The 26,515-nt window shown below is 44.3% G+C and overlaps 2 protein-coding genes across 2 annotated transcripts; one reads left to right on the top strand and one right to left on the bottom strand.

Annotated features, from left to right (window-relative positions):
• The first annotated feature begins 240 nt into the window (after positions 1 to 240).
• On the top strand, positions 241 to 4,346 carry LOC124652135 (ultraviolet-B receptor UVR8-like). Its single transcript, XM_047191160.1, has 6 exons — positions 241 to 485; positions 1,159 to 1,488; positions 1,562 to 1,911; positions 1,999 to 2,400; positions 2,924 to 3,302; positions 3,795 to 4,346. Exons 2-6 carry the CDS (start codon positions 1,261 to 1,263, stop codon positions 4,038 to 4,040), a joined length of 1,605 nt encoding a protein of 534 aa, XP_047047116.1. The 5' UTR covers positions 241 to 485; positions 1,159 to 1,260; the 3' UTR covers positions 4,041 to 4,346.
• A 3,884-nt stretch (positions 4,347 to 8,230) lies between these two features.
• Positions 8,231 to 12,908, bottom strand: LOC124652520 (proteasome subunit alpha type-5). Its single transcript, XM_047191542.1, has 9 exons — positions 12,810 to 12,908; positions 12,593 to 12,674; positions 12,168 to 12,248; positions 11,383 to 11,496; positions 11,177 to 11,278; positions 11,040 to 11,098; positions 8,935 to 9,037; positions 8,594 to 8,659; positions 8,231 to 8,500 (listed from the first exon to the last, which is right to left on the bottom strand). The coding sequence occupies exons 1-9, from the start codon at positions 12,821 to 12,823 to the stop codon at positions 8,408 to 8,410; spliced, it is 714 nt and encodes a 237-aa protein (XP_047047498.1). The 5' UTR covers positions 12,824 to 12,908; the 3' UTR covers positions 8,231 to 8,407.
• Positions 12,909 to 26,515: the final 13,607 nt, after the last annotated feature.

The following is a 26,515-nucleotide window of genomic DNA, read 5'->3' as shown; positions in this document are numbered from 1 at the left end:
TGCCGCAAAGATGCTACGTAGAGGGTTCTTTTTTTTTTTGTTCATGCCGCAAAATTTTGTGTGGCATTTCCTAGAGGCCTGCCGCACCATAGAAAACAGTTTTTTTTTTACGCCATATAGTTTGGCTGCAGTTGGAGATGCTCTCATGGTTATCCTTTTCAGAGTAACCACGGGTCGGAAAGTGACCTCTCGGGAAGCTAGGAGCGGCACCCCTAACTACCCACGCTTCATTCACCGCACCGGGCTAAACACACGCCTCCGGAGCACTCCGACACGTCATCCCAGCGCGAAGGAAGAAGCAACCGGCGGAGGAAGCCCAAAGCATCCCACACAACCAAGAGGAGAGAGAGAGGACAAATCCGCTCCCCACCCCCACCATCGTTCCTTCCCAGCTGCTCGATCGATGACCTCGTTCATCCTCATCGCCCTCGGAGCTCAATTCGTCTCCTGACTCCGCCAAGAGGGAGGTGGATTATCTTGAGGGGGTAAGGATTTCTCATGGTTTCTTGCACAGTTTCGTGATTAATCGTTGGCGGCATTCGGGCCTTCGCCTCGATCATCCGAGCCGATCGCAGCGACGGTGGTCATCTTGGTGGTGTTTGGTGGTATGGATTCTTGAATTGTGGTTAAGAGGACTTTTGCCCTGCCCAATTTCTCCTTGCTATAAGTATCGAAGCAAAATATGGCCGATCCTTTGTCCTTTTATCCGACTAAAGAAAGCTAGATCTTTTCGGGGTGTCGTTGATTGGGAGTGTGCATCTCCATGGTCCTCTCCTCGGATCAACCTTCCCCTCTCATGTAATCGTGTCTTGGTGCAAGCCTCACAACTGAACTGGCATGAGTTCTCTTGATTTGTTCTGGATACTATTTGAGACTGAGTTGCTTTTTTCTTCCCTTTTCTGGCTTTATTTACCGAGCATCTATATTTGAGTGTCATTTTTGCAGGTTTGTTTGTAGAGGATGTGCCCTGTTTGATTCAGTTGACTTGGCAATGGTTCCGATGATATACAATTATGCTGGATGATTCACCCTCATCCACTTCTCTGATTTGGGTGTATATTCTATAAAAAAAACGAGCAGTGGTTGTGAGCTTGTTAGGGGAATGATTGTAGATATACATCACAGTTAAATAAAAAATTAATGCATTTCACACTGCAGAACGGTCATGTACTTCAGTGCACTCTGGTGTTGAGGCCTCAAGTCAGGAACACCCCAAGTTCGAGTTGAAAGCATATCCACTGCAAGTCAGAGCTGTCGCATATGGATGCCACGACGAGCAGCGGAGCTTCCTCTTCTCTTCCCCTCCACCTCATTGTGGATGATACACTATCCCTCGTTTCTCCACTGCAGCAATCGTACCAACGATCGCAGCGTCATTGCCTTGGTGATTCTGCTCCTGGGGAGTTTCCCTTGGCTGCAAACCCATCTATAGTCCTCCATGTCCTCACATCATGCAATCTAGAACCCGAGGACCTCGCTCACTTGGAGGCAAGTAGTATTTTGTTGTTTCTCTCCATGATAGAATTGATATTGCCACTGATGAGCTTTGTGCTTGTGATAGGCAACATGCAAATTCTTCAGGAAGCCTGCCAATTTCCCTCCTGACTTCCTATTGTCAATGTCGGAGCTTGCGGCTTTCGACATGTGCCAGAATCGTGCTATATTTAAGCCTATGGGTACACAAGAAAAAGAAATGTTTAAGCAGCGCTGCGGCGGTACCTGGAAGCTAGTGCTTAGGTTCATAACTCTAGGTGAAGCATGTTGTCGGCGAGAAAAATCTCAGGCAATTGCTGGACCTGGCCACAGCGTCGCTGTGACAGCAAGTGGCGCTGCTTACTCTTTTGGGTCCAACAACTCTGGCCAACTTGGCCATGACCGTTTAGAAGAGGAGTGGAGACCACGTCCCATCAGGTGCTTCTGAAGTTTACAGTTATCATGAATCTAATCATGACTCAAATGTCTGAGTAGAATGCTAAGTATTTGTTAGTACTCTTGCAGATCATTGCAGGGTATTCGAATTATTCAGGCAGCAGCAGGAGCAGGGCGTACTATGCTCGTTAGTGATGCTGGTAGGGTGTATGCATTTGGGAAGGATTCCTTTGGAGAGGTAGAATATGGGAATCAAGGTTCAAGGGTTGTGACTACGCCACAGTTGGTGGAATCATTGAAGCACATATACATTGTACAGGCAGCAATAGGGAACTTCTTTACTGCTGTGTTATCTCGGGAGGGATGTGTATATACATTTTCTTGGGGTGGCGACATGAAACTTGGTCACCAAACGGAGCCAAACGATGTACAGCCTCATCTTCTCGCAGGCCCTCTTGAGGACATTCCAGTGGTGCAGATAGCTGCAGGCTACTGCTATCTCCTTCTTCTGGCATGCCAACCAAGTGGCATGTAAGATTTTCACCCCAAACATGTAACATGTGATCATGTATGTGATATAAATTTGATTAATCTTACAACATTGAATCTAATTGATAATCAAGGTTAACAGTATATCTTTTTATGGAATGCAATCAGTTGTTGTTTAATTGTCTATAAGAAGGATTCGTGCACCATGTTAAATTCATTTTTCTAATGTATAATTTAATACTCCCTCTGATTCATATTAATTGACTTCAATATGGATGTATTTAGAACTAAAATGTGTCTAGATACATCCATATTAGAGTCAATTAATATGAACCGGAGGGAGTATCATCAATAACCTTTTAGAAAAAGGTTTTGGATGATCAAAATTAATTTCTTATTATAGTTAACCAATAATTATAGGCTTGACATTTTCAATGACTTCCTATTGTGCTTTGGAACATCTTGAATGATTTAGATCTCAGAAATACCGCATCTTTGTTTAGGTATGAACGAATAGTCTTAACATGATGCAGTATTCTAATGATTGGTCCCAATTTTGTGGCAGGTCTGTTTATTCTGTTGGTTGTGGTTTAGGAGGGAAGCTTGGCCATGGCTCGCGAAGTGATGAGAAATACCCTAGGTTGATTGAGCAATTCCAGACCCTGAATATACAGCCAGTGGTGGTTGCTGCGGGTGCTTGGCATGCTGCTGTTGTGGGCAAGGATGGACGAGTTTGTACTTGGGGATGGGGGCGTTATGGCTGCTTGGGGCATGGTAATGAGGAATGTGAGTCTGTTCCCAAGGTAGTTGAGACCTTGAGCAGTGTGAAGGCTGTCCATGTAGCAACTGGAGATTACACCACATTTGTTGTGTCACATAAAGGTGATGTTTACTCGTTTGGATGTGGTGAATCATCAAGCCTTGGCCACAATACTGCGATTGAGGTTAGGCACTATCTTCGCTCACCAGCAAAGTGCTTAATGGAAACGTGCAATTCAGCTTAATTTTGTATTTATCATCTTTTTGATCCAAATTAATTAAGTTTAAGTACAATTTATAAGATTATGAATAGATAAAATGCAATCAAAGTTAAAAAAAATCAATTGAAAATAGCTTTTCAGGCTACATGTTGCTCTGCTAATGGAATTTGTTTTATCGCGTACCGTTTTAATCCATAGAAAGCTAGCCATCACAGAGCTGTAAGGCGCTACTCAGATGTGCACCAGAGTGATTTTTTGTCCTGTTTAATCTTATGTTTCTGACCACTCACCTTTATGACAATGTGTCAATTGGTTTATGGTTGTAAACCTATTTTATTACCGCATAAGAATAAGTGGAAAAATCAGATTTGCTTACACGAGTCCTTTCAGTACTTGGTAACTTATATTCTACCTCTGAATCAATCATCGTTTTATTTACCATATGGCCTTATACAGGGTAATAACAGGCACAGCAATGTCCTTAGCCCTGAGCTGGTGACCTCTTTGCAGAGAATCGATGAAAGGGTGGTGCATGTCAGCCTTACGAATTCCATATACTGGAATGCACATACATTTGCACTGACAGAGTCAGGCAAATTGTATGCATTCGGCGCAGGGGACAAAGGACAGCTAGGAACTGAACTTGTCGAACACCGAAGCGAGAGGGGTACCCCGGAGCAGGTCGATATTGACCTCAATTAGGTTCAGTTGCAGCACAATGCCTCCCTTTCGCCCTTTCGCTTCAGTTGCACACTTCTAACCATCACTTTTCTAACTCAGCACTCTTTGCATTGCGTGCTCTTAGTCTGTATCGCATTGATCCTTGTCAATATTGTTAGCCAGCAAAACAAGGAATTTGTTGTTCATATGTTTGATTCTATTTAGAAAGCTTGTGTATATATTTGTGATTGTAAATATAACAAGCAGGTCTTCTTGTCAGTTCCTTCAAACATGAGCCGCTGGCTTGTGATTGGTAATTTAACATGTTTTAAAATTTACCTTTGTATATTTACCTCGTGTGATACTCAAGTTTGGACAGATGTAATGATTGATAGTTTGTATGTCATTATTGTGGAAATGATTACACTACTATAGACGGATCATTTCTATAAACTGTAAATGAATTAGTAAATCAAATGAAGCCAACAAGAAGCATATGCAATTCAGTCTTACACCATAAACCATAAAACACTTGGCAGCACCAAACGAAAGGATTTAGAACAGACAATATTAAGAAACCCAAGCTCATCCAAAGGGGGGTGAATCCCTTTGTGGTAACCTGAACATGTAGGACCCACATGTAAGCTTAACTGCCACAACATGCATAAGGGTGTGCTGTCGAACAAACAAGAAGGAAGCCAAACGCGTAATAGAAATTGAACAGACAATTCAATGTTCATCATAGATCACAAACCATTTCACCAACGGATACACTGTTCATCACAAGAACACAAAGAAAACACAACACTATGGTCACTTAGCAAACCTAGGACCTAGGTCGAGCAGTGAGGAGGAGCTTTTTTTTTAAAAAAAAAAAAGAAGATAAAGGCCCCGAAGGACCTAGAGTCTGCATTCATCAGCGGTGGGTGTACATTTACAGAAAGGAGCCCAATAGAAGATTAGTAGCACATGAGCCCCTAATTTTTGCACACAACACCCTACAGAAGATCGTGAAACGCGATCGAGTACGTCTTCACCGCCGTCGGTCGTCGACCTCCTAGCGCGGCCACCGTCACTCCCACCGGGGACAAAACCACTTGGTGGAGCGGCAGCGTTCACCACCACGCCGAGATCCACTAAGATCCCCCACTGAAAGGGGGAGAAGAAGCTCAGGTCGTCAAGCCTGAGCGCAGCAGGACCGCCCTCGCGGCCAAGGATAGCTCCAGCGCTCCATCGCCGTCGCTTGAGAACTGCTGCAAAGGGCGCATACCCTAGAAGCCCTCGGCGCCACCACCAAACCTCAACCACCGCACGATCCTCGTCATCCTCTCCCTCGCCCCCTTGGCCGGCCAAGAGAGACAGAGAGCGCGCAGGTCGGAGATGTTGATGATGACAACCCCAGGAGCGACGTTTCGGTGGAGATGTCGACCAGGCTGAGCGCCGCCCCTTCCCCTCGCCTCCACGGCAGGCCAGAACGGGAGCAGCCAGACCAAACGCCGAACTCCATGGATGGATGTGGCTGCTGCGGTGTTGCCAAGCTGCTTCTCCTCGCCACCACAGCCGGCCAGAAGCATCTTCACATCACCACCTCCCTCCACCTCGAAACACCAAATAAAACCGAGATTATTGGTCAAGCCCCCAGGCTTAATCCCCCTCGAATCGGACTCCAACCATTGGAGCTCTGCAAGGAAGAAGGAGCCTAGCCATCCCCAGAAGCAGCTCGGACGCGCTGGGGCAAAGCTTGCAACAGCCTTATTGACGGAGATCTCCGATCTCGTCACCTCCATGCTCATCTCAGAGGAACACGAGCTCAGCACGCACCAGATCTGGCTGGAAAGATCAGGTGCTCCACTCCCTAACGCCACTGAGGGACAAAGTCTAAACCTAGTATATACACTACTACCTCCAGAACCTCGCCTCAGCCATCTCCGGGCGGTAGCGCCGCCGGCGAGGACCTCAGTCCGGCCTGGGGCTCTCGAGAAGAGTCTCAGGAACTGTGGAGGAAGAGAGAGAAAGAAAGGGGGGAATGGGTGTCAGTGAGGAGGAGCTGGCTATCCACAAGAACACTGCACAAGTATAAGGTTGATCTGAGCCCTGGAACACACACGTCTCTTCAAGCAGCAGGTTGTTCATGAGATCATCACAAGTTCACAACCTACTCTAGCATCTATTTTCCAAATGGAACACAACTCGGCTGAGTTTTACAAGTCTTTCTAGGATACCATCAAGTCTGACCTACTAGTTTTGTTTGGTTTTTTTGGTGAGATTATTTTATTGCCTCGGATCAATGAAGCAGAAAGGATCCAAAAATATCGGCTATCTTTCCTTAATGTTAGCTTTAAAATTTCCACTAAGGTTGCTACCATTAGGCTGAATTCGGTGGTTGATCATGTGATCCGTCTTTCTCAGACTGCTTTTATGCAAGGGTTTAATATCCTCGATGGGGTGGTTATCCTTCATGAAACGGTTCACGGACTACATCGAAATTTTTTAAACAGTGTACTATTAAAATTGATTTTGAAAAAAACCTATGATAAGGTTTAAGTGGTTTTTTCTTTAGTAGACTCTTAGAATGAAAGATTTTTATGACGAGTGGCGTGCTTTAATTCATAGTTTCATCTCGGGAGGAAGTGTTGTCATTGAAGTCAATGATGACGTTGGCAAAAAAAAAGTCAATGATAACGTTGGCAATCACTTTCAGACCAAGAAGGGGCTTAGACAAGGCGACCCATTATCACCAATGCCACTCTCGGTTCGGCACCCTCGTAGGTGTGGAGAGCGGTTGTGGAGGGCCGTGATGCAATGAAACAAGACCTTATTAGACGTATAGGTAAGTAGGAAGCAACTCACGCTCACATGCTGAGGCCGCTAGTCTACAAGAAGAGGGAGCATTTGGTTTATTTGGCATCATTTATTGACAGTACTTCAGCAACTTGGAAGGTGGATCTACTCGAGGAACATTTCCTCCCCGTGGGTGTTGAAGTGATTCAATCTATTCACATGAGCACTAGCAGGATGGATGACATTGGGCATGGCACTATGACAAAATTGGAGTCTTGACCGTTAGATCGACGTATTGTCTCCTAGTCCATACTAAGAGGAGAAGGGAAGACTGGATGGAGGGACGCTCGACTGGTTCCAACTCGAAGAGGAGAATCAGTGGCAGCGGCTATGGAAGGTTTATGTGTCGTCAAAGCTGAAAATTTTCTATGGCGCCTGGGACACCAGTCGCTACGTACTAGTGATGTCCGCAACCATAGACATATGGCTGAAACCAGTAGTTGTTCAATATGTGGTGAAGACTAGCGACGTTCTTTGATCAACCGTACGATAGTGTGTGGGCACTCGCTAACGCTAACGAGAAGATTGTCCAACACATGAGGATCGGAAGAACCATCGGCTAGACAATGGTTGTTCCTAATGATGGAGTTGTTGTCAAAGGAGGAATTTGCTACAATGGTGGTGACTATGTGGGCTATCTGGTTTGCATGTAGAAAGATTATCTTTGAGGGGGAGTACCATAGCCCGCTATCGACTCACCGCATTGCTGAAAGTTATCTTAGGGACCTCTCCATCTCGAATTCCAGGATTGAGATATGTAAAAGTTAATGTTTAGCCGTGGTGAAAACCGGCGACGATAGTGCCTTGGAAGCTGTGTGCAAGGCATGAGGATGAGTCCTTTCTAGGAGCATCATCTCTAACAATCACCAGTATTTCTGACCCAGCGACCTTGAAGCGTTGGCGTGCACAGAGGCACTAGCCCTCACAGAGGATCTCCAAGTCCAGTGCATGATAGTGGCCTCGGATTGCTTGCAAGTCATAAATAATTTGAAGGATGACCATGAAGGCAGCTATAGTATGATTACCCAGGAGATCAAAGCCAGATCAAAGGGCTTCACTGGGGTTTTGTTCAAGCATGAAAATAGAGCTTCTAACTCTGAAGATCATTAGTAGCTCGTAGTTTTGTTTCTCCTAGTATTGGACGCCAGATTTGGCTGGATCAGCCCCCTGGTGAACTTTGAATTCCTTATACTATTGGGCAATAAAGAGCTGCTGAATCCTCAAAAAAAAAAGTATTCAGGACAATTGACGTTTGAAGAAGCAGAGAACGAACAGCTGTTGTTAGTTGTTACTCAATTAAAATACTGCAACCCGTTGCTGCATGAGTGCAAGCCCTTCACGTCAAACAGAAGGCTGTTCGACCTCTTCACCGGTGGAGGCAACAAATATTGTAAGCCTCTATAACTTCTTGACGATAGCAGATTTAAATTGAACGATAAGAGGTAGACATCAGTGTCAAGACAAAAGAGCAATCGTGCTTATGCTAATTAAAATGATGCCAAACACACATCAGCAGGACTGCAGGAGTATATGAATCCGAGTTGACATAGATAAAGATTTATCTGTTTTCACAGCCGTGCTATGACTGCTTCGACCTCGGCAGGGGTGTAGAGGTGGTAGTTCGGTGCGACCTTGGCGATATCAACATTGTTTGGAGTTACCTGTTGCAAATAGCATTTTAATAACTCCAGACACTTGGCAGGGGTTCTCAGAGACTGAAATAACAAACATGAGACTGGATCGAGACGTCTTACCTTTTCTTCCATAACCTGCTTCAGGATAGATAGAGCAATACTTTCAGCCTCCTCAAGGGTCAGCTCCTGCAGATGAAACTTAAATCATCAGATACACAGACAATGGTGGAAGTATCCACATACAGCAGAAGGTGGTGTGGTTCATAATGGTTTTCTTTGCAGAAGATTCGAGTCATGCTACTTTCAAGCCTCTTAGCTATATAAGTCCCGAAGATTCCATATGCTTCCATCGAGGTAGCATTTCAACTGGCTAAGAAGAATGTAAACTTCCTTTGCATATATACAAATCGTGTTAAGTAGTGTGTAATATAGTTCAGAGCCATTTGATCTTGTTTTCTTACCTTGTTAAACTGCTCCTGTAAAGAGCTATCAGCACCTTCAGAGCCCGATCCAATTGCCTTGGCATTGCACTGCCAAAAGGTTCCAGATGGGTCGGTGTAGTACCTGAAGCAAGCAAAATAAAGACAGCGAACTTCAACAATTATGGAGGTGTAAATGTTCTTTCTTTTAGACCTAGCAATTTCTAATATAGCCTTCCAAAAAGAAGCTATTCTAATATGCAACAATGTATCGTGAGGCTTGGTACAGAATATTACTTAATTTGTTCTTCGAAAGGGAAGAGGGTAGAAAAATTGTTTCCATACCCAACAACACAGGGAATGTGGTGAAGATGTGATAAATACAAACTTATAAGCAAGAGAGCATTTTGAAGCTTCATATTCAATACTAAAGAAATTTAAGATGTAGCAGTACTAAAGAAGCTTTATCTTTCTGACAATATATCCTACCCTAATATAAAACTCGGTCATTCTATTGAAGGCACATGCCCCACGTAACCTTTTCGTGCGACGGGTGGCCTTAGATCGCGCGCCTATAAGAGCCGAAGTCCCAATGACTACATGCATGCAGGGCATCTTTTTCACGATTCGGAAATTCAAAATGAATTATCTCTTGAACTGTTAATCCGATTGATGATCCGTCTTCACCACTTGGTTCGTTTTGATGAGGACTTTAAAACAAGATCCTATTTTAATATGTTTTGCAGAATTTTTTTTCACCCCAAGTTGCCAGGTTCAAATAACATAAATACCAGGTTACTAGTTAACAATTACCAGATAATTTTTACATGTGTTTTTTTTTGCATAGAAATGATCAACATATTCAGAGAGTGGGTATTCGATCCACTCTAAATTTTGTTCAAAAAATATGGTAATTTTAACCTGGCAACGAACTTTGGATAACTCGGTGACCAAGTGACTGTAATCTGGCAACTAAGTTCGTAAAATGTTTTGTCAAAACATATCAACACAGGATCTAATTTCAAAGATCTCATCGCGAAAACACTAACCGTGAAAACATATCAGAATTTCGACTTATGGTTCAAGAGATAAAGCATTTTAAAGTTTGAAAAACAAAATGAATCCTGAGTGGCAGTGGGCTGCGTGCATGAGGTTGCCATATTTAATCCGTGCCCACGGAATGATATCGGGGGCACGTGCCCGAGGTAGCACAGTTCTACAAAATTTTACAATATTGGTTGTGGCTGGAAGCTCACACATCAAATTAACTTGGTGGAAGCAAAGTGGTTCCTATTTTTGACATGTAAAGAATAATATCAGCACATTGTAAACCCCAACAATGTGAAGGAACATGTAATCTTTTGTTGGCAGTCAAATTACCATTCTGCTACAGATAAGTGATAATCTTATTTGTAACAAATAGGAGAATATAATGAAAGATTTCCCCCAGAGGAATGGCCATTGCAGAAGTTATTGATTATAAGGCATAAAACTGTGTACAGCTGGCCCTAGCATCAGGTACAGCAGCTCCAGTCTTAGGGGAGGGTAAGGAGCCCATAAACAATTGTTTCAAGAGTTGGGTAGGAAATACATTAGGGACAAGTTAGCAAGTCAGAAATGTCCATTAGGAAAATGTTAAGACATATAATAAGCTAACATCCTCTATATAAGGATGCCCTGGAACTTTTATTGATATTAAGGAGTGAACAACCAAAGGCCAAGTTTTGGTACTCCTTTGTGAAGATTCATACTAACATCCTCTATATAAGGATTCCTTGGAACTTCTATTGATATTATGGAGTGAACAACCAAAGGCCAGGTTATGGTACCTCTTTGTAAAGATTCGGAAGTTCAAAACTAGGACTAGGGTAAAAGGAAGGTAGACTCTAAGGCTTAAGCAAGCTCAGTATCAATAACAAAAGAGAAAAATTGATAGCATCAACAATAGGAGCTAAGTTCTTGCATAAGATCGAGATAAGTTGCTTACTGCAAGTAACATCATTCTTTGTTGTCACAACAGAAATGGAACATGCAGGTAGAAGTAAATGCCAGAAAAACTGAAAGCATATTCAAATACAATGGTGCAAGTATACTTTCTGAATCCAATGAAAGAATGTTTTCGTAAAATTGTAAGGCTTGGTACTTACAAACTGGGACCATTTTCATCATGACCAGCAATAAGGAGAGAAACTCCAAAAGGTCGTGACTGCAGGAGCAAATAAGTAGAAATCAGAAACTCGAGTGGTAGTGTTGTGTTCTGATAGTAATAGCAATAAATGCTCACCATTGACTCTTCTTCACCTTCTCCAAAGCGAAGAGCTAGATCACAAATAGCTTGTGTGGTGGACTCAACTGTCATTGGTTCCCCATATGAGAATCTATGGTTCTGAGTATGAACATACAGTAAGATAAAGAGATAAGTAATGAAAAGTGAATGAAATATAAAAGAATAGAAAAGTGAATGAAGTATACAAGATTATAGAAACGTACTTGGGTCTCCACACGAGCATGCTCAACCAATGTCCTCGCATCAGCAATAAGGCCACTCATGGCGCAACCAACATGCTCATCAATTTCCATAATTTTCTCAACACTGCTAGGTTCCTATACAAGGCAAAAATTCGTGCTATTAATGTTGACACGATTGAAAGTGGTGCAAAGCCATAGAAGAAGTGAGATAAAATAGAGAGAAGGGAACAAGTAAAATAAAACTGGCAACCTAGAAACTGGCAAAAACTCATGATCTTAATGTTGACACAATTAGAAATGGTGCATAGGGTTTGACCAATTAGTTGTCACGAAAAATTATAACTCAGATGTGAATATCAAATCTCCAGGAAGTTGCAACATATTTACGAAGTTTGATCTATGCGAGTCACCCATAATATATACAGCATAACAGGATGAGGACACCAACAACTGAGGGGAAAAGTCTAATTATGGTGAACGAACAACACTTGATATGTGGCTTTTACATCACAATTCACCGATACCAAACAGCAGACACGTCTATATGGAACATAAACAAGATTTAAACAACTGAGACATTGGAATCAGCAATAAGAAGCCTCAAACAAAATCCCCAAGAGGGCAGAGGATTATCTAAGGAAAAACTAAGTATAAGAAGTCATCCATGACGCTGAATGAAAGCTCAAAGTTCAATGGCATATGAATTTAGGATCATTGCATCGAAGTTGGGCACTAAAATGAAAAACAGTCCCACTCAGTTTCGAAAGTACACTTGAATCATTAAGTAGAGAGCCAACAGAAATTACCAGCAACGGAGACGTCACACGTTTCTCCACAGCAAGAACAACCCCATCCTTGGTCTTCAACCCGATAGCAGTAGAGCCCAACTGCAAAAGGCATGAGGATCAGCAAAGCCATCACTCATATGAGCATATCCAGTGCAGTATTAACTGGTATGAAACAGCTTAGTTGCAGCTGAAAATGCGTATGCAAAGGATACAGTGGCTGAAATCAACCTAGCAAATATGCAAACTACAAAGATGTGAGAGCCTACAACCACGAATCAGGCAACCTAACGCAAAGATCGTCCCCAAACAACCCTGGACTCCATCAGGGAAGCCACCGCATCGCCGCCGCCCGTGTGGCGCAGACAAACCGATTCGTAAATCTAAACCGAGATCGAGAGCAAAAGAGGGGTGGTCGGGAGGGGCAGGCAGGCAGGATCACTCACCTTGATCGCCTCTATGGCGTACTCGACCTGGAACAGCCGCCCCTCCGGGGAGAAGGTGTTCACGCCGCGGTCGTACTCCGTCCTGCGCGAAACAGAATTTAATCCCGGAATAATAAGATGAAAAATTCACGAGAAGAAACAGCCCCGCCGCCGCCGGCGCGGAATCCAGCGGTGGGTCGGGAATTTGTGAAGGAGAAGGGGCGATGTCGATTGTTACCTGGTGAGGAACATGGTGGCGCGCGGTTTGCTTGGGCTTGGGGAAGAAGGGTTTGTGGGAGACGAGAGGAAGGTTCTGCTTGAGGAAGAAGAAGGTAGAGAGGTCCCTCGTTTTCCTTTCTTTTCTTGGGCAAGTTCATGTGCTCGAGCCCTTTTATTATGTCTCTTTTATAGTTTTATTCATATTTTGGAGGATTGGGATATGGAATATTGGCTATTTTCCTATGTTGGTTGTTTAATTCGTATAATTGATAGGTTTTTTCTGATGAATTATTTGTACCATATTTCATACAGTACAATTTTTTTATATATTATACAGTACAAAATTTTGCATCCACTCAAAATGATTTTGTGACATAATCAAACGAATCAAAATCATAGGGGACTCAAAATGACATGGCACTGCAATCATGTGCTTTTCTCGTTGCTACATTTAAAAAATTGTGTGAATCCAAGAGGCCCATAATCTTCTTGGATACGCTTCATGGCTATATCTTCTCTTTCTTAATAGATAACCCTATTTTGCTGGTCTCACAGCGAGCCACGTCATCTGATTAACAGCTCAGGTTGCTCCGTCCCTCCATTCTTCATACGTGGGCTGGTGGGCTGGTCCGACGTGCGGCCTCCTCCTCACAAATGCTCATGAAGGCACCAAATAACTCCCAACATTCAACGAGTGGAAACTCCCCACGAGGCTAGAACTCATCCGCCGCCTCCTCCAGGTTAAAAACCAGGACATGCTTCCATCTGCATCGAGCACGCCGGCCTCCTCGCGGCGCCACCTCTGCCAGCAGCCTCCACGCTGGTACGTGGCCACCCCCCCCCCCCCCCATTTCAATCCTCCTTATTAGTTTTTTTCAATCCCTCAACATGTCTTTCGATTCTGCCAGGTTGAGATCCGGCTTCAAATCTGATTGACGTTTTTTCCTTGGCGCCCGATTTGATTGGATTCTGCCATGTACTACTGGTTACGGACGCTGAAGCTAGGAGGCATGTACAGCCTACAGACGGTGAAGAGATCCGGCTTCAAATCAACATGAAGTCCTCTGCGTCTGATTTGATTGGATTCTGATCTACCTCAATCCTCCAGGTTTCTTTGGATTTATTTGATTGTGGATTTGCTCGCTAAAGCTAGGAGATCTATGGACGCTGCGCAACACCTAATTGCATCGGTACACAAATTGTAATCTCCTAATCTTAAATTTATTACGTTGGATGAGCACATCCATCATCTATTTCCGTAATCATGCATTGGTACGAAAAGCTCTAATATCATGGTTTTAAATATTAATCATGCATTGGTACGAAAAGCTCTAATATCATGGTTTTAAATATTCATTTACATTGGATGGGCACATGCATCATCTCTTTAAGTAATCATGATCTTATAGTAATGCATTTCTATTGCGAAATCTTCCCTAAATTAATTAAATGCATTGTGATTTGCTCTCTTGCAATCTTCCATCAAAGTACCAGAACAACAGTACCTGCTTCTTTTCAATACGCCCGTGTGTAGTTCCAAAGATAGAAAGCTCTGAAGATTATGAAAATACCACGAGTCATATTGGTAGGAATTATGTCTCACGCAGTCCCGGATGACTATTTCTGTCAGTCACAACCAGTTGTTACCCCTCAACTGAACCATTCTTCTTCCAATAACCCGCGCCGTCGCGCCCACCATAGGAATAGAGGTTAGTAAGGGTCAACATGTCTCATATTTACCGATATACTTATCAATTTATTCAATTTCCATGAGTTTCATATTGATCAAACTACAACAGATATAGAAGAACGGTCAGTATGTCAAAATTTAAATGAGGAATCATCTACATCAATTCCTCAAACACCAACAGATAGGATGCTTTTGTTTTTCTGTATTTACTCTTTTTCTGTTGTTGTAAGGTACAAGAAACACTAGGAACATCGCGTGATTCTGCACCCTTTGACGGTCAGTTGTCTACTATCCTCGATACAATAACTAAAGTTACTCCAGGGCACTAGTAGGAGAGGCTGACCAAGACATGTATACTGCTCCAGCGGCCATTATGGTTGTCTCGAAAGGCAACTACTCTGTGATCATCTTTGAATCGTCAATTTCCTCTATTATTATTAGTTTTTATATATTTTTTCATGCCTTTTCCTTTCCATTGATGATATTCATATCTTTTGTTTCAATTCATTCTCTCCACTTAAGTAGTAATATCTTTATTGTTGTACTATTCTTGAAAGGAAGGAGCAGTAGAGAAGGCTTCCATTTATTTCGTCTCAGGTTTATACAACTTTGTTTGGCAGTGTCCCTCGGCATCATGAGCATAAAAAGCCTAATATATACTAACTCTATGTTTTTTCTTTTCTTTTTTGCAAACACGTTCATTTTAAAGCTGATTTAATAACCCGTACCCAATTTAAGGCACCACAACATATCTCTCTACGACAGGAGGAACAATACCAGTTAATTTGTCCATATCAAAATGCACATACAACTTTTAACACACACGCCTCTCCCATCAGGGATACATGGAGCAACAATGAGAGGCAAAAACAAATATTGCTTAGTGAACCATACATGCTTGCTTATATTCGACGTTGCTACATTAATGCACATTTCTTTATATCGAGCACACTAATGAGGCTCGCCGCGTGAATACTTCCTTCTTCACCTAATCGACAAATAGAAGTCAGCAAGATATATGCCGAGGGAATACAAAAACTTGTGGACATTATACCGCCCCTGCATCTAACTTTACAAGAGGGCAAACAAGGGGACTTCCAAGTGCTGACATCACAAAAATACTTAGATCAGATCATACGCCCTTCACAATTGTTTACATCAAAAATGGAAAGAGGCATGTCAGGACTATCCTTTGTGGCGACAAAAAGATCTACAAACACCTTGGATAGTCAACAATGCACTCATGAAGTACTCACACCATGTAATAGGCTTTTTACTGACTTTTGAATAATGAAATGTGTTGCTTTACATCATGACAAGAGATTAACTTGTCAATGCCTACGGGTTGTAGACTAGGGTTTTAGCTAGAAGTAGAGGGCAAGTAAACTCGAAGGTTTCAGCCGAAAAGTACTCGACGATATGAAAACTAGGTTTTGTGAGACAATGAATCGATGCTTTCTTTGTCCCTCGGCTCCCCCTTATATAGAAGGTGGAGCCGAGTGATTCGTGATACACAAGTTACAGAGTCCGGGAGAGTTTCCAACTCATCCCGCAATATTACAAGTGTTATCTCCTAATACAACTCTAGCTTTCCTTAATTAACAACTTGGGCTTCCGATTCTTCTTATCCTTCAGGTCGTGGGCCTTCAGTAAACCCCGGGTACCATCTTCGGCAGGCCCATTGGGGATGCCTATGTCAGTAGCCCCCGAGATTTTGCTTGAATCGCAGAGTCAGGGAAAATCTCCACCTTTATATTTATTCGATAACTGTGAACTTTACCACATATCTTTGCATATGAATTTATATATTGTACAGGGATAATGGTAGTTGGGGCTAGTTCATCTGACGGATCAGGTACTAGTTAACTGCTCTAGTGGCAATCCGCAAAAACCTACTTCAAAATCACGTCCCTGGACATGATCTCGGGATACTGGTGTAAACTTCGACAGGTGTCGCTTAAGGTCTTACCATTCTGTCGAGTCCCAGTCATATTTATTGGGTACCTAACGCGTCCATTAGGATTTTTCTTCGTATTTGTTGATACGGAAAAAAATAGCAAACCGACGTCAGAGACGGCGCCACGCCACACAGAACGGATCTGGGGTCTTACCTTCGCAAAGTTTTGCGGCATTCAGAAATTGTTCGCAACTTTGGCGTTCTGAGAATATATTGTCGAGTGCTTTTTCGGCTGTTGGAATAGCATATTTTATTGAGTCAACGGATGACTTATATTGCTCTCCCGATGGGAGTATATGTAGAGTTATTTACATAACTCTAAATATGCTCACTTTTTCTTCTTTTTTCCTTCTTTTTTTTATAATTTCATCGGGCACGCGAACAGCGTTCCCGATGGGAGTAGCCCCCGAGGCTATGAATAAATACTTGTATTTGATCACAGGCTCTCGCTGTTTCTATTTTGTCTTTCTCGAATTTTTCATTTTTCCAAAGTAGCCCCCGAGTATTTGATCAAAAACTTGTATTTGATCAAAGGCTCTCGAAATAATCCACAATCTGCTGCTGTCGCCGTTCTTACGAAACTGCTTAGTCGAATTTTTCTCTTGCCAAGGTGACATCACTGCTGACGATAGCCACGACCGCTGTACCGGGAAAACGCGAGAACTGCTCTCTCTCTGCCTTGCGGGCCCTAATTACCCATCAAGTTGACACGTCGTGCAAGTGGGGGACAAACGTCCTCCGCTTTTTCTGGCGCACGTACTGTAGCTCCTGTTCTTTCTCGTCTAAATGAAATTACTTTTTACCCCTTGTCCACATGTACACCATTTGTACCACAATCTCTTCATCCAACGGCGCGTCGATTCACCGCACCTCTATATAAAGGCATCGTCTTCCTCCTTCAGTCCTTTTGCTCGCGCCGCACCTCTGTTTCTCCTCTGCAAAATCCTCCATTACTCCCATTGCTTCAAGCGCTCAACCACACTCACACCTTTCGCCGCCACACTCATTGATGCCACCTCGCATCCGTTTGACTATGCATAGCACTCCGGAGTCGAAGATGGCGACAGCGGATCTGGGGAGCGCTGAGTGGGAAAGATCTAAGATCTCTGCCCAAGACATCAACTTGCTGAAGAAGATGGGGTTCACTAAGAAGGAGAACTCGCTCCGCTTCCCCAAGGAGGAAAGCTATCCAACGCCTCCAATCGAGTATCGGGTCAGTTTCGTTGACCACCTCATCCGAGGTCTTTCTCCCCCAATCCACGAGTTTCTTCAGGGTCTTCTGTTTGTCTATGGGCTTCAACTGCATCAGTTGACGCCCAATTCCATCCTCCACATGTCGATTTTTATCACATTGTGTGAGTGCTTCCTCGGAGTCCAACCTAATTGGGCTCCGTGGAAGCGTATCTTCTGCCTCCGTCGTAATGGCTCCCACAATGTCGCCTACAACATTGGCGGCGTTGTTATCTGTGTTCGTTCTGACGTCGAATATTTCGACGTCAAATTCCCCGACTCCGTCCAAGGTTGGCGGAAGAGATGGTTGTACGTTCATGAAGAAAGCTCCGATTCAGTGGAGGACAACATCGCCCCTTTTGACGGAGAAGCCAAAATCCTTCGCCACCGTTCCTGGGATGCTGAAGCTACCGAAGCTGAGAAGTTGGCGACAGAAGCACTGATGACTCGCATCCATGAGCTACAGAACACCCGCGGCAAGGAACTATCGGGTATTTAGATCACATCGTATTTCCTTAGAATTAGAGTGCAACCTCTCCAGGCGCGCAAGAATCCCCTCTGGATGTATGCTGGTGAAAAGGACGTCGACAGGCTTTCCAAAGACCTTCCTTTGAAGGATTTTGAGAAGCTTATCCGAAGAATCTCATCGCTCAGCAAGAAGGATACCATTCCATCCTCTTGCTGCATTACGCCATATAGTGGCGCCAACCCCCTTCCCGAGGTAATTTTTCCTTTTAGTCGCTATATTGTCTTGTCGAGTTTTACTATTTGTCGACTACTATCTTGCTAGCTTTTTTGCATAACTTCTTTTTTTATCGACACTCTTTCTTTTTCTCAGAACCACCCCGCTCCTGCTTCTCTTCCTCCTCTTCCTGAGGGTGGAGAAGTTGAAGATCGTACTGTTGTCGATGATGACAACCAAGGTACCTCGCGCCCTGAAAGTGAAGTCGCGGGTTCTCACAAATCCGCGGCTTCTTCTGAAAAAGAGGCTGATTCAGAGGCCACTGCGTCGACACACTCCCTTCCTCCCGCTGTTTCTCCAAGGAACAAGAGGAAAAGGGATGACGTCGAAGATTCCGGCACCTCCAAGGCCGAAGAAGCTGGTCCTTCAGATAGGAAGGCAGCTTTCAATCCATACGATGATGCCCTCGTCAGCTCGTAAGTTCTCTATTGCCTCTTATTGTTTTGCTCTTGATATTTTTGTCTATCATGCTTCTTATATTGTCGTCATTTTACTGCAGTGGTGACGAGGAAGAAGCGCAACTTATTGACGCGACTGCTCAAACGAGTACGTCACGTACTATAGTTGTTTCTGAAGCGCAAGCTGATGGAGATGAATCTTCGCCTCCTCAGCAAAACACCGAGCAGCCAACTCCTCCTACGAGCCCCCGTGCCCCTTCGCCAAAAAGGGCAAGGGTTGAATCAATCACGGAGCCTGCCTTACAATTGGGTGGCTCCACGACTCCTCTCCTGGATGATGTAAGTCCCTTCTCCTTTTTGTGCAAAGTACTTTCGATGCTATCGACTTTTTGTTGTTTACTTCTTTTTTGCTTTGTGCTGTCGAGCTTTTTACTATATTGACGCTTTCTTTCTCTATTTGCCTTTATCAGCCTTTGATTAAGGAATTCATCCGCTTCGGTACCCAATTCGTCAGGTACCGTGATCATGCTAACAAAGCTGAAGGTAATATTTTGCTGCTTCTTCTAACGAATGACTTCTCGCTCTTTTATTGTCGTGATTTTCACTGGTTTTGACTATTTTGGCAGAAAATCTTGCGGAAGCCAACAAGCGTGCTGATGCACTTGCTCAAAAACTGGAGCAAAGTGAAAAGGCTCGTAAGAAGGCTGAAGCAGATGCTAAAAAGGCCAATGCGGATGCTGCTTCTGTCGAAGATCTTCTGAAGAGACTTCATGACGCATAAACTACCTTAAGCGACAAAGTGACCGAGCAAGCTGCTCGTGAAAAAGAAATCCTCAGTCGCTTACAGTCGCAAATTCAACGTTTTGTTAGTAAGTGCTCGAATCATTTGTTTATTTCTTCGAATTGCTTCACTGTCTCGAGCATTCTTATTAACGAGCTTCCCTTTGCTTGTTTTCAGGGAGAACTCATCAAGAATATGAAGTGGAGGATCCTGAAGGCGATCAGCTTATCGACGCGCTCTCTCTCCTTGAAATCCATGGGGATGAAGCACGCGAAGGCCTTGCTGACGCTGAAGCAGGTCTGTCGAAGCTTTTCCCCTATTTCTTTCCGAAGAAGGTGGAGCCCGACACTTTTACTGCTCTCGCCAAAAGCTTCAACGTGTCGGAAGATCTTGGGCTCAAACTTCGCCAAGAAGGCCTGAAGATTGGTGTTGAGGGTACCATCGCTGTGATTGCTGATAGCCAGCAAAACATCGACTGGACTAAGGTTGGCGACATAGGGGAGATGGAAACAAAGAAATGGCAATCTCTAATTAGAGCTGCCAAGCCTCCCTCAAAGCCGATCCTTGCTTTCCTTGGTGTCAAACCAACTCCTGCTCCAAGCGCATCCAAGCCGGAGGTCAAGTAGACCGCCCTGTCTTTCTTTCTTTTTCCTTTTGGTGCTGTCGCCAAATAGCTTTGGCGACACTTGCCCCACTAGTTTGTTAGGGCGACCTCTATTGTAATATCTTGTAAATATTCTGAAAATCAATGGAATTCTATTTTGCTTGATGATTGATGTCGAACCTTTTGTTTCAGTTGACATTTGATAACCGTGCTTCAAGTCCTCGTCCTTCCGATGTTTTTCCTGCTTCCTCTCGCTCGAAGAAAACGCCTATCGATAAAGAATTGGGTGGAGATTCCTCGAGTGAAGGTTTAGCACAGGACTTGGAAGAACTTCGCCAGCAGCTTCAGTATGCGAAGAAGCAAACACTTGTGATGATGGAGCAATCTCGAAAGGCATCCAAAAAAGAGAAAGTTGCACTTCAACAAGCTGAAGAAGCCATAGCTGCCAAGGAAACCGCCGTTTCTGAAGCTGCAAAAGCGACCACTCGAGAGAATTTTATGCTCGATTTGATGAATGAAGCCAGTGTGGATATGTCAGGTATGCTTTTGCAAACCAAAACTTCTTCTATTTTCCTGTTGTTTCCTTTTTTGAAATTCTTGTGTTGTCGCCAAATAGGTTCCTTTCTCGATGCTGCTGCTGAAGACGAAAGGGTAAACGCAAGGACAAATCTCCTCGTTAACCTCTCTCTTGACCATGGTTCTCTGTTCTGGGCCACTCCATCAACCCAAGAAGAGTGTCAGGTTTCAAGACCGCACCTGTCAGGTTCGCGAGTTCCTTGATTTCTGCACCAGAACCTTGTCCTTGGTTTACAAGACAATGTTTCCTCGGAACGAGACACCCGACACTCTTCTTGGGTTGATGGAAAAATTTCGGGATGCTCCTCGTATCCATAACTTTGTGCGAGCTAAATTGTCTGCTGGAGCAAGATTCGCCATGATTATGATACAGATCTGCTACCGAAAATTAGACCTGACGATGATTGTCTCCAAGTGCCTGGCCAAGCAGTCGAAACGAAAAAGGAACATCGACAAAATAAATGATATTGTAACTCCTGTAGCCGAAGAAATGATGGACGAACTTCTTCGGATGGACTCTGAATTCTTTGTCAAAGGGAGCTATGCTGAACATACGACGACTGTTGTAAATAACAAGGGTCTATCCATAGATAGTATATTAGGCATTAACTGATTTGCACTATATTGCAAGAAACCATGTCTATATTTTTTGTCGAATTCTTCGTGATAATGAAGTTGTCTATATTGTGAAGTGTAATCTATATTGCGAAGCCCCCGAGCCTTTGGCCGGAGCTCAAACTATTTTTTGCGTTTCGATGAATTTACTATTTTGCGAGAGTATATATATTTTGCTGTCGTGGGTTATGAGCCCCCGAGCCCGTCGACGAAAAAAGATGTATATCACCAATATCTTTTACTATATTGCAGCACCGCGAGCCCGCCTCATTAAAAACCTTTCCAGCCCCACTCGGTGCCCCGAAAAGGAAAAGAGTGCGTACGAAAACTCGCGGGCGTTTCGGTACATTGTATTTTTACAAAGGAGGACTATATTTCGACTCTAAGCGTAGAACCGCCCGAGTTGCGCCACGTTCCGGGGGTTTTTCTCGGGAACCCCGTCTTCTTGTCCTTGATCCTGTACGCTCCTCCTTCGATTACTTCTGTGACGATGTAAGGGACAAGCCATGGCGACTCGAGTTTTTCAGTACTCTGTTGATTGAGCCATAGAACTAAATCCCCGACCTGAAAAGACCTTGGCCGCAATCGTCGACTGTGGTAGTTTTTCAAGTCTTGCTGGTACTTGGTGACACGTGATAGTACTTCATCTCGAGCTTCGTCAAGAGCATCGACATCGTCCTCAAATGCTCTTCTGGAAGTTTCTTCATCATACTCTGTGACTCTTGGTGAATCATGCTCTATTTCTATCGGTAGCACTGCCTCAGCTCCATGGACCAGAAAAAACAGAGTTTCCTGTGTCACTGTATTTGGCGTTGTTCGAATACTCCAGAATACACTTGGCAACTCTTCTGGCCAAGTATGTCGAGCTTTTTCCAGCGGTCCCAACAAACGCTTCTTGATGCCGTTGCAGATGATACCGTTGGCTTTCTCGACTTGACCATTAGTTTGTGGGTGCCCAACTGACGCGAAGTGCAATTTGATGCCTACTTCCGCGCAGTATGCCTTGAATTCCTTGGATGTGAAGTTACTGCCATTGTCCGTGACGATGCTATGAGGTACTCCAAAACGAAAAACAATGCTTTTCACGAACTTTATTGTTGATGCTGCATCTGGGGAATTTATCGGCTTTGCTTCTATCCTCTTGGTGAATTTGTCGACAGCGACGAGCATATACTCGTATCCTCCTGACGAGGCCTTGTGTAACTTTCCCACCATATCGAGACCCCATTGAGCAAAGGGCCAAGACAATGGTATTGGCATCAGTTCTGCTGCCGGAGAGTGAGGTTTTGCGGCAAATCTTTGGCACGCGTCACAGGTTCGTACTATCTCTTTCGCGTCCTCGATTGCTGTCAACCAGTAAAATCCAGCCCGAAAAACCTTAGCCGCGATAGATCGACTGCTCGCGTGATGACCACATATTCCCTCGTGTACATCCTTCATGATTATCCTTCCTTCTTCGGGTGTGACGCACCTTTGTAACACTCCCGAAATACTGCGCTTGTACAACTCCCCTTTGACCACTGTAAAGGCTTTGGATCGTCGAATAACTCGCCTTGCTTCAACTGGGTCGTCGGGTATTTCTTTCCTTAAGATGTATGATATGTATGCTTCCATCCATGGGACCTGCACCATCATCACTAGCTCCTGGCCCTCTTCTTCTTCTGGTGCTTCCTTGGGGGTCGTCGAGGTTTTCTCTTCCTTCTGCTTCTTCTGCGTCTTCTTTGGCTTTGTGGATCTCTCGGTTATCTCTTCCCAAAACACACCTGGTGGAATTGCGAGGCACTGCGACCCGATGTTTGCAAGAACATCGGCTTCATCATTACTCAGCCTGCTGATGTGATTTACTTCGCATCCATCAAGTAACTTCTCAAGCTCATTGTACACTTCTTTGTAGGCCACCATGCAATCATTAACCGCGTCACACTGGTTCATGACTTGCTGAGCCACCAATTGTGAGTCGCTGAAGATTTTTAATCGAGTTGCACCACAAGCTTTCGCCATCTTCATCCGTGTATAAGAGCTTCATATTCTGCTTCATTGTTAGATGCGTTTGGGAACGTCATCCATAGGACATACTTCAGTTTGTCGCCTTCAGGTGATATAAGTATCACACCTGCACTAGCTCCTTCTACCCTCTTGGACCCGTCAAAGTTCATAATCCAAGTTCTCGATAAATCCGGGGGTCCTGTATTTTGCAGCTCCATCCACTCTGCGATGAAATCTGGCAGAATTTGCGACTTTATTGCTTTTCTTTTTTCATACGTGATGTCCCGAGGAGAAAGTTCTATTCCCCAAAGGGAGACACGACCTGTAGCTTCTGGATTGTTTAGTATATTGGATAGAGCCGCTTCGTTGACCACTATTATCGGGTGTGCCGAAAAATAATGCCGCAATTTTCTTGCGGTTGTGATCACTCCATATGCTAACTTATGGTATTGCGGGTACCGTTGTTTTGAAGGCGATAGAACTTCACTAATAAAATATACCGGCCGCTGTACTCCATGGAGTTTTCCTTCTTCCTCTCTTTCCACAACTAGCACCGTGCTGACCACTTGGGGTGTAGCCGCAATATATAACAAGAGGGGTTCCTTCTCTTTCGGCGCCACCAAGATTGGTGGTGTCGAAATTGTGCGTTTAAGGTCCTCGAAGGCTCTGTCTGCCTCTTCATTCCATTGGAACTTCTCTCCTTGCTTGATTAAAGCGTAGAACGGTAACACCTTTTCTCCTAGCCTGGCGATGAATCTGCTTAAAGCTGCGACTCGCCCAGTTAACTGTTGTATTTCTTTCAACTTTGTAGGCTTCCTCATTGTTACGATAGCTTGAATTTTTTCGGGATTAGCTTCAATCCCTCTTGCTGAGACTAGGAACCCGAGAAGTTCTCCTGCAGAGACGCCGAAAGAACACTTCGTTGGGTTCAGCTTGAGGTAAAACTTGTCGAGGTTGTCGAAAGTTTCCTTCAGGTCCTCAATTAGCGTTGCTCCCTTTTTTGACGTTATGACGACATCATCAATGTACACTTGCACGTTTTTCCCAATCTGTGTTGCTAAGCACTTCTGCATCATCCGCTGATATGTTGCTCCCGTGTTTTTTAGACCAAAGGGCATTGTTCTATAGCAAAACACGCCGTAAGGTGTAATGAATGCTGTTTTGACCCCATCCTCTTCTTTCAATCTGATCTGGTTATAACCAGAGTATGCGTCCAGGAAGGAAAGACGTTCACATCCTGCCGTGGAGTCGATAATTTGATCGATCCTCGGGAGTGGAAAGTGATCCTTTGGACAATGTTTGTTGAGACACGTAAAGTCGACACACATGCGAAGGACTTTAGTGTTTTTCTTCGGAACCAACACTGGGTTTGCGACCCACGTGGCCTCTGTATGCAGCTCCTTGATGAAACCAGCTTCTCTCAGTCGATCAATTTCTGACAACATAGCTTTGCGGTTTGGCTCCGAAAAACGCCACAAAGGTTGTTTTATTGGTCTCGCTAATGGATCCAAGTTTAGGTGGTGCTCGGCAAGTTCCCTGGGTACTCCTGGCATGTTAGCTGGACACCATGCGAAGATTTTCCAGTGCTCACGGAGGAACTCGACGAGCGCGCTTTTCTATGCGAGGTCCATGTCTGTAGCGATGGACGTCATCTTCTTTGGATCTGTCGGGTGAATCTGCACCTCTTTAGAATTTTTTGCAGTATTAAAGGTTGACTCCTTGGTAGGCCTTCCTACATCTGGCAGCACATCATAATCAGTCGTGAGCCTTGACGCCATGTACTTTGCTTGCATCCCGAAGGTTTCTGATAGTCGATGAAAGTCCTTGTCACATTTATCGGCTAACGCGAAGCTTCCTTTAACTGTGATTGGTCCCTTAGGTCCAGGCATCCTCCATAACAAGTATGTGTAATGTGGTACCACCATAAACCTGGCATATGCTGGGCGTCCCAACAAAGCGTGGTACTGCGACGGTAAATCCACGACTTCAAACTCCAGCCTATCTATCCTGTAGTTTTCTCGGGTCCCAAACTGAACATCGAGATTTATCTTTCCCAACGGATAACTTGGCTTCTCTGGCGTGATTCCATGGAAACGTGTATCAGTTGGCTTCAGATTTGCTAGAGATATGTTCATCTTCCTTAGTGTATCTACATACGTAAGGTTTAAACTACTGCCTCCATCTATGAATACTCGCGATACGTCGAATCCCGCGATTACTGCTAGTAAGATAAGTGCTGACTGCCCTGGTCGAGGAACTTGTTGCGGGTGATCCGCTATTGTGAAGCCAATGTCTTGCCCTGACCAATTGAGGTACTCAACCGTTGGTGGAGGCATCTTCTCTGCCATGAATACCTGTCGCGAGATTACTTTCTGAGCTCTATTGGATGGCCTGCCTTTCTGAATCATCGAGACCGCTCCGTTAGAATTGGGATCAACGTATGGAGGTGGCTCTGGTGCTGCCGCTATTCTGAGCTAGTGTCGATTTTCGTCCGTAATTGCGGGAGGAGGTGGCAAGTGGATCTCACTCCTGGGCCCTTGCGGGTTTCTATTTGTCGCCTGGGCATTGGCGTGCCCTGCCCACCTTAGCATTGCCTGAAAATTTCGGCAATCCTTTTGCAGGTGTCCTGACTGTCTCTTTCCATTGTTGTCGAGATAGAAATGCATCTGACACGGCCCGTTCATCATATCCTCGGGAGACACGAAAGGTCTCTGGAACCTTGGCCCATTATTTGGCCTGTTATTTCGGGAGTCATCTCTATTGTCGCCTCGCTGCTCGTTGCTCCTTTGATAATCATCTCTATTATTTCCTCCAGCGCTCGCTCGAAAGCCAGCCGAGATTTGTCCAGGAGCATCATAGCTCGAGTACTGCCGAGGAAATCGTCGCCTATTTTGATAATTTCGACCGCGGTCTTCCTCTGGTGACCTATGCCGTTTGTTGTGAATAGCATCTTCTCCGTCTGCCCATATGTTTGCTATCTCCATCAATGCGGATACTGTCTTTGGGTTGGTTCTCCCCAAGTCCTCGACAAAATCTCCCCGCCGGATTCCTGCGACAAACGCGTCTATCGCTCTCTCGTCAGATATATTTTCTGCCGAGTTTTTAATGATATTCCACCTTTGGATATACTTTCTCATTGATTCATC

This window comes from Lolium rigidum, chromosome 5, assembly GCF_022539505.1.
Source record: "Lolium rigidum isolate FL_2022 chromosome 5, APGP_CSIRO_Lrig_0.1, whole genome shotgun sequence".
Lineage (NCBI taxonomy): Eukaryota > Viridiplantae > Streptophyta > Magnoliopsida > Poales > Poaceae > Lolium > Lolium rigidum.
This window is presented reverse-complemented; position numbering and strand designations above follow the sequence as displayed.

What these genes read in the sequence shown, in the direction of transcription:
- LOC124652135 (XM_047191160.1), top strand. Translation starts at nt 1,261, where the DNA reads ATGGATGCCACGACGAGCAGCGGAGCTTCCTCTTCTCTTCCCCTCCAC. An exon ending in TGGAGACCACGTCCCATCAG is followed by an intron (nt 1,912 to 1,998) that starts GTGCTTCTGAAG and finishes GTACTCTTGCAG; the next exon opens with ATCATTGCAGGGTATTCGAA. An exon ending in GCATGCCAACCAAGTGGCAT is followed by an intron (nt 2,401 to 2,923) that starts GTAAGATTTTCA and finishes ATTTTGTGGCAG; the next exon opens with GTCTGTTTATTCTGTTGGTT.
- LOC124652520 (XM_047191542.1), bottom strand. An exon ending in GATGAAAATGGTCCCAGTTT is followed by an intron (nt 9,038 to 11,039) that starts GTAAGTACCAAG and finishes TGCTTGCTTCAG; the next exon opens with GTACTACACCGACCCATCTG. An exon ending in AGCAGGTTATGGAAGAAAAG is followed by an intron (nt 8,501 to 8,593) that starts GTAAGACGTCTC and finishes TATTTGCAACAG; the next exon opens with GTAACTCCAAACAATGTTGA.